General features: G+C 43.6%; 1 protein-coding gene across 2 annotated transcripts in view; it reads right to left on the reverse strand.

Moving 5' to 3' along the window:
- Positions 1-5319: 5319 nt before the first annotated feature.
- LMF1 (lipase maturation factor 1) overlaps positions 5320-15237 on the reverse strand; it is a 229513-nt gene continuing 219595 nt past the window's right edge. For both annotated transcript variants that reach the window (XM_073558439.1, XM_073558440.1), the window contains 2 exons: positions 11403-11515; positions 5320-7486 (listed from right to left, as the gene is read on the reverse strand). In XM_073558439.1, coding sequence (XP_073414540.1) covers positions 7300-7486; positions 11403-11515 — 300 coding nt within the window. In that variant the 3' untranslated portion in view covers positions 5320-7299. The remainder of the gene's footprint in view (positions 7487-11402; positions 11516-15237) is intronic.

Consider the following 15237-nt stretch of genomic DNA (forward strand, 5'->3'; position numbering starts at 1 on the left):
AGAGGTGTAAAAGGACTGTCGGTCCATCTTCAGTTAGAAGAGGTGTGAAGGACTGGTCGTCCATCTTCAGTTAGAAGAGGTGTAAAAGGACTGGTGGTCCATCTTCAGTTGGAAGAGGTGTAAAAGGACTGTCGGTCCATCTTCAGTTAGAAGAGGCGTAAAAGGACTGGTGGTCCATCTTCAGTTGGAAGAGGTGTAAAAGGATTGGTGGTCCATCTTCAGTTAGAAGAGGTGTAAAATGACTGGTGGTCCATCTTCAGTTAGAAGAGGTGTGAAGGACTGGTCGTCCATCTTCAGTTGGAAGAGGTGTAAAAGGACTGTCGGTCCATCTTCAGTTAGAAGAGGCGTAAAAGGACTGGTGGTCCATCTTCAGTTGGAAGAGGTGTAAAAGGATTGGTGGTCCATCTTCAGTTGGAAGAGGTTTAAAAAGACTGGTGGCACAACTCCAGTTGAGTATGATAAAGGGTTGGTGCCATTTTTTCCAGTTGTAGAAGAAGAACTGGTGGCTCATCTCTATTTGGCTAAGATGTTGAAAAAGGACAAGTGGTCCCTTCAGCAGTTGGGCAAGAAAAAAAAACTGATAGCCCATCTTCCAAGAGAAAGAATTGTAATAGGAGGACGGTTGGAAGATTTCTGGATTAACTATTTGAAGAAATACAACAGTGGCTTGCCTCCAACTGAAAGAGATGTAGAAGGAGGTCTAGAGGTCCATATCCAGTTAGAAGACATGTAGAAGTAAGACTGGATGTCCATCTCCAGTTCAATGAAATGCAGAAGAAGGAGGAGGACTAGTGCCCGATCTCCAGTCAATAGAAATGTGGAAGGATCAGCAGCCCATTTCCAGTTTTTGTGATATAGACGAATGGCTGGTGGTCCATCTCCATTTGGACGAAATCTAAACCAAAAAATAGGGTATACATAATGAAGATGAGGTCTCATGAAAGAATCAAATTGACTTCTAATACTTCATATAACTTCACAACTATTCCTGAACAGAAAGAACCACTGTTTGTCCCATATTCCCCTAATTCTTAACATGACCCTTAAAACAATTTCTTCCTCCCGCATTTTCTAGCTTGCGTAACTCATGAAGAAGGGAAGTTTGGAACAGGGAGTGAGGAGCTCAACTAAGACTGAGACCTCTCTTCCTTAGGAGCCATAGGTTTCACCATATGCTACTGCATTATCCAAAGTGGAGAAGTGGATCATTGAACCAAAATTAGTTAGTTGCTGGCTAATATAAGAGCAGAGTCGAAGGAATCTCCAATCTTCTTAATTTGCCACTTTCAAGGGTAAATTTTACCTGTATGTGATAACACAACCAGAACTTATGGTGTCCTCATTTATGAAATAGGGTTCCATAATCCCAAATATGTTCCCGGGGTGCAGCCATGGGTCTTTGTAGCACCCATGTCCTAGACTCAGTGCCTGGCTACTACTCTACTACAATATCCAGGCACTGAATATGTTAATGAATGACAAAAACAAAGACCCATTTTTCTTCTCCAAAGTCAAGACGCCTCCAGCTTAGACATCTGGTGATTATTCCTCAAAATGGTGAGTTACCAGACTGGTAGTGCCAGGCTCGGGCAGATCCGGGCAGACGCTGCGCTCACTGAACGACGAGCAGGTGTCAGCCTATAGATCATTCCTTCAGTGTACTGCAGGCTGTAAAGTGTCCATCTATATATTCATCTATCTTTCTACGTATCTATCATCCATGAGACAGTTGGCGCTTTGTTCCCGCTTTCTATAACCTCACAGAGTGGACACCTAATGGGATGTGGGGGTGCAAGGGAAGCTAAAGGGGGGAAAAGAATTATCCGAGCCCCACCAGGGGCCTGTGCTACAGATGCTGCACCCATTGTGGGATGGGGGTTACGCCACACGATCCATCCAGATGGAGAGGTGTAGGCAGAAGACAGACCCAAGATTACAGCGGAGGTTAAGGGTGTGTGGGAATAAATGCTCGCCGAGGCTGTGAATCTTTAACCCTTTCACTGCTGGAGATCCCGGCCCATAAAATATACGGTATTTCTGCCTACTCAGAAGTAATTTCAGCTGAAGCTGATCTGCCCCGCTAATGACCCCGCTCCGAACACTATGTTAGATGTGCAGCTGATAATACTGCAAAGAGGCGAAATGTACCGACGGTATGCTGCTAAAAGGGACATAGACAACGTTGTAGGGTGATTGGATTCATGGCATTATATGCAGTATCAGTACCATACACCATGTGTGCCTTAACCTGGTCATTTATCTGAAGGTAATAAGCAAGTGACACTTCTGCCATGCGGTCACTGGATAATGATCACTTGGGTATTTGCAGTTTTTTTTCCATTAGGCTCTTCTGTAACGTCTATGTCTGTGGGTCTAGGGATGACTTATGTAGGTCATGTGCAAAAATCTCACAAGTGCCCCTCCACCTGCCCTGAACATTGACGTAGCCTCCAATGTCAAAAAATGGTAAAAAAAAAAAGGCATGACCACCACCAGCTCACCAAAGTGCCAACCACCTGTGCTGCCATACAGTGTCTCAGCCCCAGATGGAGTGCATACAATAGAAAAGCTTCCATACAGTACCTGGCACAGAGACGGGACAAGGGTGTCAACTAGTGATCTTTGAGTGCCATCACGGAGTGCCTGCCACAGTGATGCCCTTCTACCATAGCGGCCAGAGTGCCTGCCATAGAAATGCCCTTCTACCATAGCGGCCAGAGTGCCTGCAACAGAGATGCCCTTCACCATAGCGGCCAGAGTGCCTGCTACAGAGATGCCCGTCACCATAGCGGCCAGAGTGCCTGCAACAGAGATTCCCCTCTACCATAGCGGCCAGAGTGCTTGCCAGAGAGATGACCCTCTGACATAGCGGCCAGAGTGCCTGCCACAGAGATGCACTTCTACCATAGTGGCCAGAGTGCCTGCCACAGTGATGCCCTTCTACCATAGCGGCCAGAGTGCCTGCAACAGAGATGCCCTTCACCATAGCGGCCAGAGTGCCTGCTACAGAGATGCCCGTCACCATAGCGGCCAGAGTGCCTGCAACAGAGATTCCCCTCTACCATAGCGGCCAGAGTGCTTGCCAGAGAGATGACCCTCTGACATAGCGGCCAGAGTGCCTGCCACAGAGATGCACTTCTACCATAGTGGCCAGAGTGCCTGCCACAGTGATGCCCCTCTACCATAGTGGCCATAGAGTGCCTGCTACAGAGATGCCCCTCTATCATAGCGGCTAGATTGCCTGCCACAGTGATGTCCCTCTACCATAGCGGCCATAGAGTGCCTGCCACAGAGATGCCCTTCTACCATAGCGGCCATAGAGTGCCTGCCACAGAGATGACCTTCTACCATAGCGGCCATAGAGTGCCTGCCACAGAGATGCCCTTCTACCATAGCGGCCATAGAGTGCCTGCCACAGAGATGCCCTTCTACCATAGCGGCCATAGAGTGCCTGCCATAGAGATGCCCTTCTACCATAGTGCCCATAGAGTGCCTGCCACAGAGATGACCCTCTACCATAGCGGCCATAGAGTGCCTGCCACAGAGATGCCCCTCTACCATAGCGGCCATAGTACCTGCCACAGAGATGCCCTTCTACCATAGTGCCCATAGAGTGCCTGCCACAGAGATGCCCTTCTACCATAGTGCCCATAGAGTGCCTGCCACAGAGATGCCCCTCTACCATAGTGGCCATAGAGTGCCTGCCACAGAGATGACCCTCTACCATAGCGGCCATAGAGTGCCTGCCACAGAGATGACCCTCTACCATAGCGGCCATAGAGTGCCTGCCACAGAGATGACCCTCTACCATAGCGGCCATAGAGTGCCTGCCACAGAGATGCCCCTCTACCATAGTGGCCATAGAGTGCCTGCCACAGAGATGCCCCTCTACCATAGCGGCCATAGAGATGCCCCCAATGTACCATTGCTGAAGTTGCCATACAGAGTATACGTCTGAATGCCCGGCACAGAGATGCCCTGTTGTGCTAACCCCAGGTGTATGCCAAATTGACGCCCCAGAGTGGGAAGAAAAGATAACCCCAATTTCAGTCCCAAATGCCCCCATAAATCGCTTACCATAGAGATGCTGCCCAAGTTGCTACTTGTAGATGACCCTATACAGTGTCTCAGCCACAGATGCCCCCTAGAGTGCCTGCAAGAGGGATGCCCCCCAGTATGCTGACTGCCGATGCCCCCAGAGTATCATCTATAAATGCTCCCATACAGTCTCAGTGTTAAATGTCCCAATCTCAACCTCATTTGCCCTCTAGAGCGCCAACTTAAAGAGCTCCCCTACAGTGTATCAGTCTCAGGTGCGCGCCAAGGAGATGCCCCCAGTGTATCAATTACCGTTGCCCCCACCGAGGCTTAGATGGCCCCTAAAGTACCCTATGGGTCAAGCAATCTAGGAGGATCAGCCAAAGGAAGCCCAGAAGGTCTTTTGGCCCATGAGAAGACCACCACTATTGCTAATAGCTGGGGGTCCTGGAGATTTGGGGGTGCTACTGGTTCTGCCATACAAAGAAACTCTGAAATTCCCCTTTAAATTGTTAATAATGGCCGTGAAATACAGGGAAGGGGGGGGGGGGGGGCGCCAATACTTTAACGCCAAGCTGTGCACAGTGTGAATCTGCGACCGGACCCCCGCTACATCAAGTGTGAAGAGCTATAATGGACGTTGAGGGGGCAATTCAGGCACCGGTCCTGTGATGTTTCCCCCCAGATTTATGTGTTCTCATAATTCACCGTGATGGTGCCATCACTTTGGTAAAGCTGCGGCGCAGAGCCTGAGGGAGCCGTCTTCTCCCCCGCGCTCAGTGCCGCACGCCCGCCTCACCAGCGCCTCCACGGGGTTTTTTTTTCTTTTATAATTAAGAATTGATTTGTGACCTCAAAGTTAATGAGGTGACAGAAGTCTGAAGGATTTCTGGACTAGTTCCAGCACTTTCTGGCACCAGGACCCCTTGCTTTAAACAGCCCCGAATGCTCATTTGTTCTTTACCGCACCCCAGGGAACGACACTAACCCCCTCCCCTATATACAGGAGGAGCATGGTGGCTGGTACAACTCATCGGGACGCTGTTTACTTAATATTAGCGCCATACAGTTGGCAATGTTTCAAGGCGAAAGGGACGGGACAATGGCTGGCGGTTTATGGCTGTGCCGGGGAATGAGGCGGCTACCCAGCCCGGCATGCTGGGAGTTGTAGTTGTGCAGGCTGAGGCCGACTGCAGTAGGAAAACCATTCTCATACAAACCTGCAAAAAAATGCACAATCTGCACTTTGTCAAAAAAACTAATAAAAAAAAACGTGAAAAATATTTTTCATGATATTTTAATATCTGTACATAAGGAAAAAGCTGATGGGTTCAGGAAGGTTACCAAATATACTCCGTCGATGTAAGTCCCTAAGAAGAGGCGAGAGGGCTCACGCGTCACCTCTTCTACTTTTGCAAAGTTCATGAAACTTTTTTCTTTGCTGATGAGAGTAGTAGTTTCACAGTCGCCGGGAAGAAGCCACAAGTTTTGGAACCGCTGCGGTCGAGACGTCAATCCCTTTCTTGCCGATTTAAATTTGTGCCAAAGCCAATTTTTTTTTTTTCAAATAACTATTGGGTCTGCATTTCGCCGGTAAAGATTTAAAAAAAAAAAAAAAAAAAGTGAAAAATATTTTTCACGATAATTTTTTTTTTTTTTTTTAAATTGGAGGACAAAAAAGGGTGTATCAACTATCAAATAAATTCCATTACAGACAGTTCTGAGCCTTTATGGACCATCAGAATAGGTGAGTGTGGTCTTGTGTGTCACCAATATGACAACTTTTTTGGGGGCGCTGGGGAGGGGAGGGTGTGCTGGGAGTTTTAGTCTTATAACTACAGTAGATCCACAATTGGAAATCACCATGATAGAGGAATCAATCCGATATAGAACAAGTTAAATTATTCAATTATTCTGCCTTTGGCCAATAGTTAAAGTAAAAAAAAAAAAACATGAAAAACGTTTTTCACGATAATTTAGATTTTACTAATAATGTTGGGAAAAAGGGGGGGAGCAGGAAACTTTCCAAATATATTCTATTTAGGAAAGTCCTGAGTCCTTATGGGCAAGAAGAAGAGGCAAGTGGTCTCACGTTTCCCCTCTTTTACACTATGCAATTTTAGCAATTTTTTTTTTTTTTTTGGCAGGGCATTCTGGGAGTTTTAATTTCTGGAGGGCCACAAGTTAGGACCATTGTGGTATCACTGTGGAATCAATCCTACATAGACTGAATTTAATTATTTGCACTTTGCCAATGATTAAAAAAAAAAAAAAAAAAAAATTATGAAAAACGTTTTTCACGATAATTTATATGTCACCAAGAATGTGGGGGGAAAGAAAAAAAAAAAAAGGGAGAAGCGAGATGGACGGATGGACAGACCTGCGCCTTTACGGGGCCATCAGGCGAGGTGAGTGGTCTACGGGTGTCACCACTTTGATAAAAGCTGATGGAAAAATTAAAGGGGTATTTATAATGAAGAATATATGGGACCTAATCGGAACATTAAAAAAAATAAAAAATAAAAATATATATATATTTTTAAAAATAAAAAAAATCTAGAAGCAAACATGTATTTCTGATTCTGTTACCAAATCTGTGAGTTTGCGGAACCTTGCATGGATCATTAAACCCCCGGTAGATAAGAATGCGGCTAATGGACGGAATTCCAGGCCCGGAGGGTTTAGGGTTTTATGGTTTGCACAGAACAGCTGGGACGTGTTTTGCAGGGAATTCCCGCACATAGTACAATACCGCCAAGCGTTACTGAAAGCAGCAGGTTGCATTGGACGCTGTATCCAACATTTCATTGTGAGCGATGGCCGGGATCCAGACGTGGCTGTGCCGCGCCGCCCCACTCCTGCATAGATGGAGAGAGAGTGTACTTTATGGCTACATCTAAATTTTCAAATAAATTACCAGAACTACATTTTTTTTTTAATGATAGTTTGTCCCAGTCGACCTTCCTTTAAGCATGGGCGGAGATTCATTCTAATTGTAAAATTCACATGCAGTACCATTTCTCACCAGTGTGTTGGTAAAGTCATCTTTTTCCATAGGCACCAATGCAACAGCGCCCCCAGCGTTAAGCTCAAAGTGAAATTAAACATTGTATGCATTGATTTCTTGAAATAAAACGGATGTGTGTGTGTGTATAGATAGGATTGGTCCTGTACTATATAGCCCTTGGTGAGCAGCATTAAAAAAACCTCTCGTAGAGGGTCCAGGTTCGGCGCTATAATCTGTATACCAGGTATATGCTCTTATTTATGCTTGCTTGTTGTTGAAGGCAGAGGCCAAGATCGAGACTGGAAATATTTCTTGAGTCCTTGAAGATTGACAGGTGGGAAATACGGGGCAATCCTCTTCCTTATCCACCACTTTCCCTCGGAGGCATGTGTACCCCAGATGCGAGTGAATTTGTATCGGAAGTGCTCTCCTCTGATCCACCTGCAGGGGGCAGAAGTGGAAGAAACAGGTTGTTTGCAGAACATGTTGGGTGGAAGTGGTTATGGAAGAGGGCGACTGAGTACCACACTAATGCTAGGAAGGTGATCTTCTCCGCCTCACTTCTGTATGCCAGGGAAGGTTTTACCTCTGAAACCTAACATTTCTATTGTTCCAATATATATGAAATGAAAACATAATTAAAAATCCAATATTTTATGTCTGCAGCTCCAATACAGATCTATATGTTTCTATGGTAACAGACTACAAACAAACCCTGTGTAGTCTGATCCCAAGCCACACCCCCTTGCATCAGTTCCCAACTTTCTGTGATTGGAGAATATTATTCCATTTACAAAGTTGTTTATTTTTTTTATTTTAGATAAGTTACAGCAGAACTGGCTTCATTGGTGGACACAGCAGAGCCTCATGCATCTATGTGGATCCGTTAAACCCTGGGCCTACTCATGGTTAGGTCAGTAGCCTCTCCCCATTGACTCCTCGACCTGAATGCTAAATAAGCCTCGATAAAAGTAGAACCGCCAACAGTCCTGAATTTGCTGGGACCGTTGAGAATCCTTGGAAACGATCTTGGAAAATTTTGGTCTGAAAAAAAGAGTGACTTACATAAACCCCAACCAAAAGTGTTTTTTTTATTTTGCCTAATTGTGCCCATTCTCATGGCAGTCCTGAAGGCGGGACTTAAATGTCCCTATTTTATCAACAGAGCAGAAGAAAAAAGCCCCAAAGTGGGGCAGTTGTAACGGCCTTGAAAAAGTATCTAGTCTAGAAAGCCTGGTAACAATAAAGTGATGCATCCCTGCATAACTGGATACTTTACGGCCACCGAAAAGCTGAGTTAGACCCACAGTGGCCAAAACTCCCTTTAAGGGAGTTCAAAAGTGGCCATTTTTCCTCTAATCTTATTCCTGCTCCTCCCCTCAGAATTCAGTCTTTTATTTTTCTTAAATCCAAAGTCCATTTTATTTAGTTATGGCTTTTAATGCGTCTCACGGGAGCCTCAGGGGCGTGTCTTTAGGCTGCTCTGCATAATTACCTTGTGAGCCACGCCCTCTTAATAAAGACCATAAAAAGTAGGACTTAACAGAAAAGACACCATATCTCTGGATCCGTATGGCGGATTTAAAAAAAACAAAAAACGGAATACTCAGGGGAGCACAGAGAACAAGATGAGGGCAAAAATTGGCCACTTTTTTTTTTTTTTATATCCGGTGATGCGTCCTCTATAAAATGAATTTGATGTTTTCAGCTCCGTCTTGCCGAGAAACAGTTAACACGACCGTACTCCATGTTGCCCGGTAGCAGCTGCGAGAGCGGAGGAGGGGGGCTTTCATGGTCGTATCGCATGAGCGGCCTGGTGTTATGACATCTTCCAACTGTAAGCGCTAAAAATTAGAAGCAATATTCGAGATTTCGGGAGGAGGAGGGGGCTAAATCTCACAGACAGCTGTAATTAGTTCCAGAGGGCAACAGCTGTCCCCCCCGGCCGAACAGCTGAGAGGTTTTTGGAGGGAAAAACAGGAACTGTGTTTTCTGTCAAAATTAACGACCTGACAAAGGCGGCGAGGGTGGGGAATAAGCCGAAACATGAGTTTTATTATTCTATCCCTGCCTTTAATATACTTGATTTGCTGCTTTTTGTTTTTTTTTTATCTGGAGACTTCTTTGCTGGGTTTCCCTCCTAATTGTAAATCAAAGAGGGGACTTCGGCGGAGAGACATAAATTCATTAAAAGCCATAAAAACCCTCTCCCGGTTTTCAGCTCGGGCCTGCTAGCCGCGGATATAAAGTCATTCCAGTGTGTAAAGTCCCCGCCAATTAATAGGCGGACTTTGTTTTTCTTAAGATTGGATCTCGCGTTTCGCCGTAATTCCTCTGCGGCCGAGGTGAGATGTTTCGGCAATAGGAGCGCGTGGTGCGTATATCACCGGCGCTAATAAACCGTGTCAGGTCATAGGGACTGGGTAATAGGCGCATTAATTGGGGGGACACTGTGGGAGTTGGGATAAAAAAAAAAAAATTCTATATAATACCGCCTTACAGTAAATTTTCCCCTTTAATTTGGTCGTTAAAGAGGATTTCTCCTTTTCTTTAATACATCGTAATAATAATAATAATAAAAAAAAAATCTGCTACAAAGGATCCGATTCATTGTTGCATTTACGCCTTTTTTTGTTGTTTAGATTTTGGTGTTTTTCACCTATTTTTCATTTGCACCTTATCCTACTTTGTGCCTTTTTTTAGTGTCTCTTTTATATGTGTTCGCCTGTTTTTTGTTTGTTTTTATGTTTCTTGTTTCGGAGCTTCCAGATGTTTGCGGTCAATTCATCAATTGCGACTTTTTTTTTTGTACAAAATTGCAAAATTGTCCTGCCCTACTGGAATCATTTTTTTATGGACATTTGGATTTTTTTGAAAGATTTTAGCAAAATGGGCGAGTATAAAAAGGTAACAAAAAAGGGTGAGGAAGAAGTGGTCTACACTTTGAAACGCGTTGGGAATAAATGGTTAAACTTCTCATGTGGTGATTTTATCCTGGTCTAGCAGCGCACAGTAAGCCTGAGTCAGAATATTTTATCCAAAAGGAGTTTTATTTGGCGGTCACGTTGTGGACCTTCGGGGCGTGCAGCAGGCTGACATTGATTTACATGCTTATATCTTTCTTGGAAAAGGTGAGTAGATTCCATCAGAATTTATTCCATTTTCCACCCAGACAAGACCCTATTGCGCTTTCTTTTTTCCTTAGTTTTATATTGAAACAAAAATTAAGAGCATTTTTTTAACTTTTGAGCAAAATTCATGAACCGCGTGCGCCATTTTGTAGAATTACAAAAGTCAACGAATAACGAGAGAAAAAAAAAATAAAGAGAACAGCTAAAAAAACTCACAAACTCTGCCTAAAAAACAAACAAAAGAAAACAGGTGAACACATAACACACAAAATTAGAATGAAAAGTAAATGAAAAACAAACAAGCAACGAAAAACTAGGCAAAAAAGGGCGCAAAAGCAAAAATGTATCGGGCCCTAATTTTTTTTTTTGTGCCAAAAAACTGTCTTTCATGAATTGCATCCTAATTATTATAAGATATCTGACAAGAGGGCGAGGCCTCTCTGCAGGGGTGTGGATTTAGGAAAATGGGCATGGTTTAGTGAGAAGGAGGCATGACCAAACAAGTACCAAAAACACATCAAAATCGTGGCACAAAGTAAACCAACTAATAGGTGGTGGTGTAAACTTAGACTAAACAATATAAAAGTGTGCCAGAATTATCAAACAGCATGAACCACTTTGATAAATCTGTCCCTGAAACACCCTTTAAATGAGGTTTTGCTCTGAGCCACCACTAGGGGGAGCTCACTGCATAGCAGTATCTTTACTGATGGGGCTGAATAAGTACCCACTACTGTACCCAGGACGTGCAGACTTTTCTGAGGTTGTCAGTGTCGAGAGTCTCAGCAGAGCAGGTCACTAAGCTGGCTTTAAAAACTCACCTAATTAAAGGGGATGTCAAGTTTAGAAATCCCATTCTCATACACCCTATTAAGCATGTGAGCATGGATGGCATGTAATACTAATTTTTATTCCATTCTTTGATTTGTGACCATTTTTCAAAAATTCTGGGCATCCCCTTTCATTTTTGACATGATACTTTTTGTTAAATAATTTTTATATGCAATACCACTTTTTACCACTGTGAACAGCATATTCTTTTCAAACACTCAGCAACATCTCCATTACAGAAAAAGTTACATTTAGTGCTGCTGTCACTTTAAATTCAGAGTGGTGCTGCTATTGGGCACCACAGTCAGTAATGGCAATAAGGACTTCCTATAAGGCGGGGTGACCCTTTATGATATAACATTCAGAAAATGTTACCCTGCTGATGAGTAGTTTACCTGGGGGGTCCTTTCTCCTGGAAGGGGTTGAAAGCCAGGAGGGAGGTTGCTGTGGGGTCATTTGCTAGTAGCTTCCCTGCGAGATGTATTACCCATTCATTCTGTTCATAGGTCTGAGATGAAAGAAACACAAGATATATAGCAAAAATACAGTAAAAAAACACCTAAAATATACATATTTCCTAAACTAACTACATTGAGATTAATACTGCATTCACACATTGCGTTTTTTGTTGTTGCAACTGTGGTAAACCGCACTGTTTTTGCCACATTTTTTTTTATATCCGTGACATAATTGAGGCAAAAAAAACATTACATGATCAAAACAAAGCAGCTTCATTTCCTGTAATAAGGTGCAATACCAACTAATGGCCAGCAGGGTGCATATTTACCAGCATCCATTGACATGATGTGTCGAATATGGGAGGAAAGGCTGCAGAGTCAGTGACATGATATGATGAATATTGGTGGAAAGGCTGCAGAGTCACTGACATGATATGATGAATATTGGTGGAAAGGCTGCAGAGTCACTGACATGATATGATGAATATTGGTGGAAAGGCTGCAGAGTCAGTGACATGATATGATGAATATTAGTGGAAAGGCTGCAGAGAGTCACTGACATGATATGATGAATATTAGTGGAAAGGCTGCAGAGAGTCACTGACATGATATGAATATTGGTGGAAAGGCTGCAGAGAGTCACTGACATGATATGAATATTGGTGGAAAGGCTGCAAAGAGTCACTGACATGATATGAATATTGGTGGAAAGGCTGCAAAGAGTCACTGACATGATATGAATATTGGTGGAAAGGCTGTAGAATCACTGACATGATATGATGAATATTGGTGGAAAGGCTGCAGAGAGTCACTGACATGATGAATATTGGAGGAAAGGCTGCAGAGTCACTGACATGATATGAATATTGGTGGAAAGGCTGCAGAGAGTCACTGACATGATGAATATTGGAGGAAAGGCTACAGAGAATCACTGACATGATAGGATGAATATTGGTGGAAAGGCTGCAGAGTCACTGACATGATATGATGAATATTGGTGAAAAGGCTGCAGAGAGTCACTGACATGATATGATGAATATTAGAGGAAAGGCTGCAGAGAGTCACTGACATGATAACAATACTGGTGGAAAGGCTGCAGAGAGTCACTGACATGATAGGATGAATATTGGTGGAAAGGCTGCAGAGAGTCACTGACATGATAGGATGAATATTGGTGGAAAGGCTGCAGAGTCACTGACATGATACGATGAATATTGGTGGAAAGGCTGCAGAGAATCACTGACATGATATGATGAATATTGGTGGAAAGGCTGCAGAGAGTCAGACATGATATGATTAATATTGGTGGAAATGTTGCAGAGTCACTGACATGATGTGTTGAATATTGGTGGAAAGGCTGCAGAGAGTCACTTACATGATGAATATTGGAGGAAAGGCTACAGTCATGGCCAAAAGTTTTGAGAATGACACAAATATTAATTTTTACAAAGTCTACTGCTTCATTTTTTCTAATGGCAATTTGCATATACTCCAGAATGTTATAAAGAGTGATCAGCTTAACAGCAATTACTTGCAAAGTCAATATTTGCCTAAAAAATGAACTTTATCCCTCAAAACACATTTCAACATCATTGCAGCCCTGCCTTAAAAGGACCAGCTAACATCGTTTCAGTGATTGCTCCATTAACACAGGTGTGGGTGTTGATGAGGACAGGGCTGGAAATCAATCTGTCATGATTAAGTAAGAATGACACCACTGGACACTTTAAAAGGAGGCTGGTGCTTGGCATCATTGTTTCTCTTCTGTTAACCATGGTTATCTCTAAAGAAACACGTGCAGTCATCATTGCACTGCACAAAAATGGCCTAACAGGGAAGAGTATCGCAGCTAGAAAGATTGCACCTCAGTCAACAATCTATCGCATCATCAAGAACTTCAAGGAGAGAGGTTCCCTTGTTGCCAAAAAGGCTCCAGGGCGCCCAAGAAAGACCAGCAAGCGCCAGGACCGTCTCTTAAAAGTGTTTCAGCTGCGGGATCGGGCTACCAGCAGTGCAGAGCTTGCTCAGGAATGGCAGCAGGCAGGTGTGAGTGCATCTGCACGCACTGTGAGGCGGAGACTCTTGGAGCAAGGCCTGGTCTCAAGGAGTGCAGCAAAGAAGCCACTTCTCTCCAGAAAAAACATCATGAACAGACTGATATTCTGCAAGAGGTACAGGGAGTGGACTGCTGAGGACTGGGGTAAAGTCATTTTCTCTGATGAATCCCCTTTTCGATTGTTTGGGACATCTGGAAAACGGCTTATTCGGAGAAGACCAGGTGAGCGCTACCACCAGTCTTGTCTCATGCCAACTGTCAAGCATCCTGAAACCATTCATGTGTGGGGTTGCTTCTCAGCCAAGGGAATGGGCTCTCTCTCAGTCTTGCCTAAAAACACAGCCATGAATAAAGAATGGTACCAGAATGTCCTCCAAGAGCAACTTCTCCCAACCGTCCAAGAGCAGTTTGGCGATCAACAATGCCTTTTTCAACATGATGGAGCACCTTGCCATAAAGCAAAGGTGATAACTAAATGGCTCAGGGAACAAAACATAGAGATTTTGGGACCATGGCCTGGAAACTCTCCAGATCTTAATCCCATTGAGAACTTGTGGTCAATCATCAAGAGACGGGTGGACAAACAAAAACCTTCAAATTCAGACAAAATAAAAGCATTGATTTTGCAAGAATGGACTGCTATCAGTCAGGATTTGATCCATAAGTTGATTGAGTGCATGCCAGGGAGAATTGCTGAGGTCCTGAAGAAGAAGGGTCAACACTGCAAATATTGACTTGCTGCATTAACTCATTCTGTCAATATAACCTTTTGCTACTCATAATATGATTGCAATTATATTTCTGTATGTGATAAAAGCATCTGACAAACACGCATAAAAACCAGAGGCCAGCAGATCATGTGAAAATATAATATTTGTGTCATTCTCAAAACTTTTGGCCATGACTGTACAGAGAATCACTGACATGATATGATGAATATTGGTGGAAAGGCTGTAGAATCACTGACATGATATGATGAATATTGTTGGAAGTGCTGCAGAGAGTCAGACATGATATGATTAATATTGGTGGAAATGTTGCAGAGTCACTGACATGATGTGTCGAATATTGGTGGAAAGGCTGCAGAGAGTCACTTACATGATGAATATTGGAGGAAAGGCTGCAGAGAATCACTGACATCATACGATGAATATTGGTGGAAAGGCTGCAGAGAGTCACTGACATGATATGAATATTGGCGGAAAGGCTGCAGAGAGTCACTGACATGATATGATGAATATTAGAGGAAAGGCTGCAGAGTCACTGACATGACGCGATGAATATTGGTGGAAAGGCTGCAGAGAGTCACTGACATGATATGATGAATATTGGAGGAAAGGCTGCAGATTCACTGACATGACATGATGAATATTGGTGGAAAGGCTGCAGAGAGTCACTGACATTATATCAATATTGGTGTAAAGGCTGCAGAGAGTCACTGACATGATATGATGCATATTGGTGGAAAGGCTGCAGAGAGTCACTGACATGATATGATGAATATTGGTGGAAAGGCTGCAGAGTCACTGACATGATATGATGAATATTGGTGGAACGCCTGCAGAGTCACTGACATGACATGATGAATATTGGTGGAATGGCTGCAGAGAGTCACTGACATGATATTATGAATATTGGTGGAAAGGCTGCAGAGAGTCACTGACATGATATTATGAATATTGGTGGAAAGGCTGCAGAGAGTCACTGACATGATAT

This window comes from Dendrobates tinctorius, unplaced genomic scaffold (assembly GCF_039654945.1).
Source record: "Dendrobates tinctorius isolate UK_male_01 unplaced genomic scaffold, ASM3965494v1 ptg000257l, whole genome shotgun sequence".
Taxonomy (NCBI): Eukaryota; Metazoa; Chordata; class Amphibia; order Anura; family Dendrobatidae; genus Dendrobates; species Dendrobates tinctorius.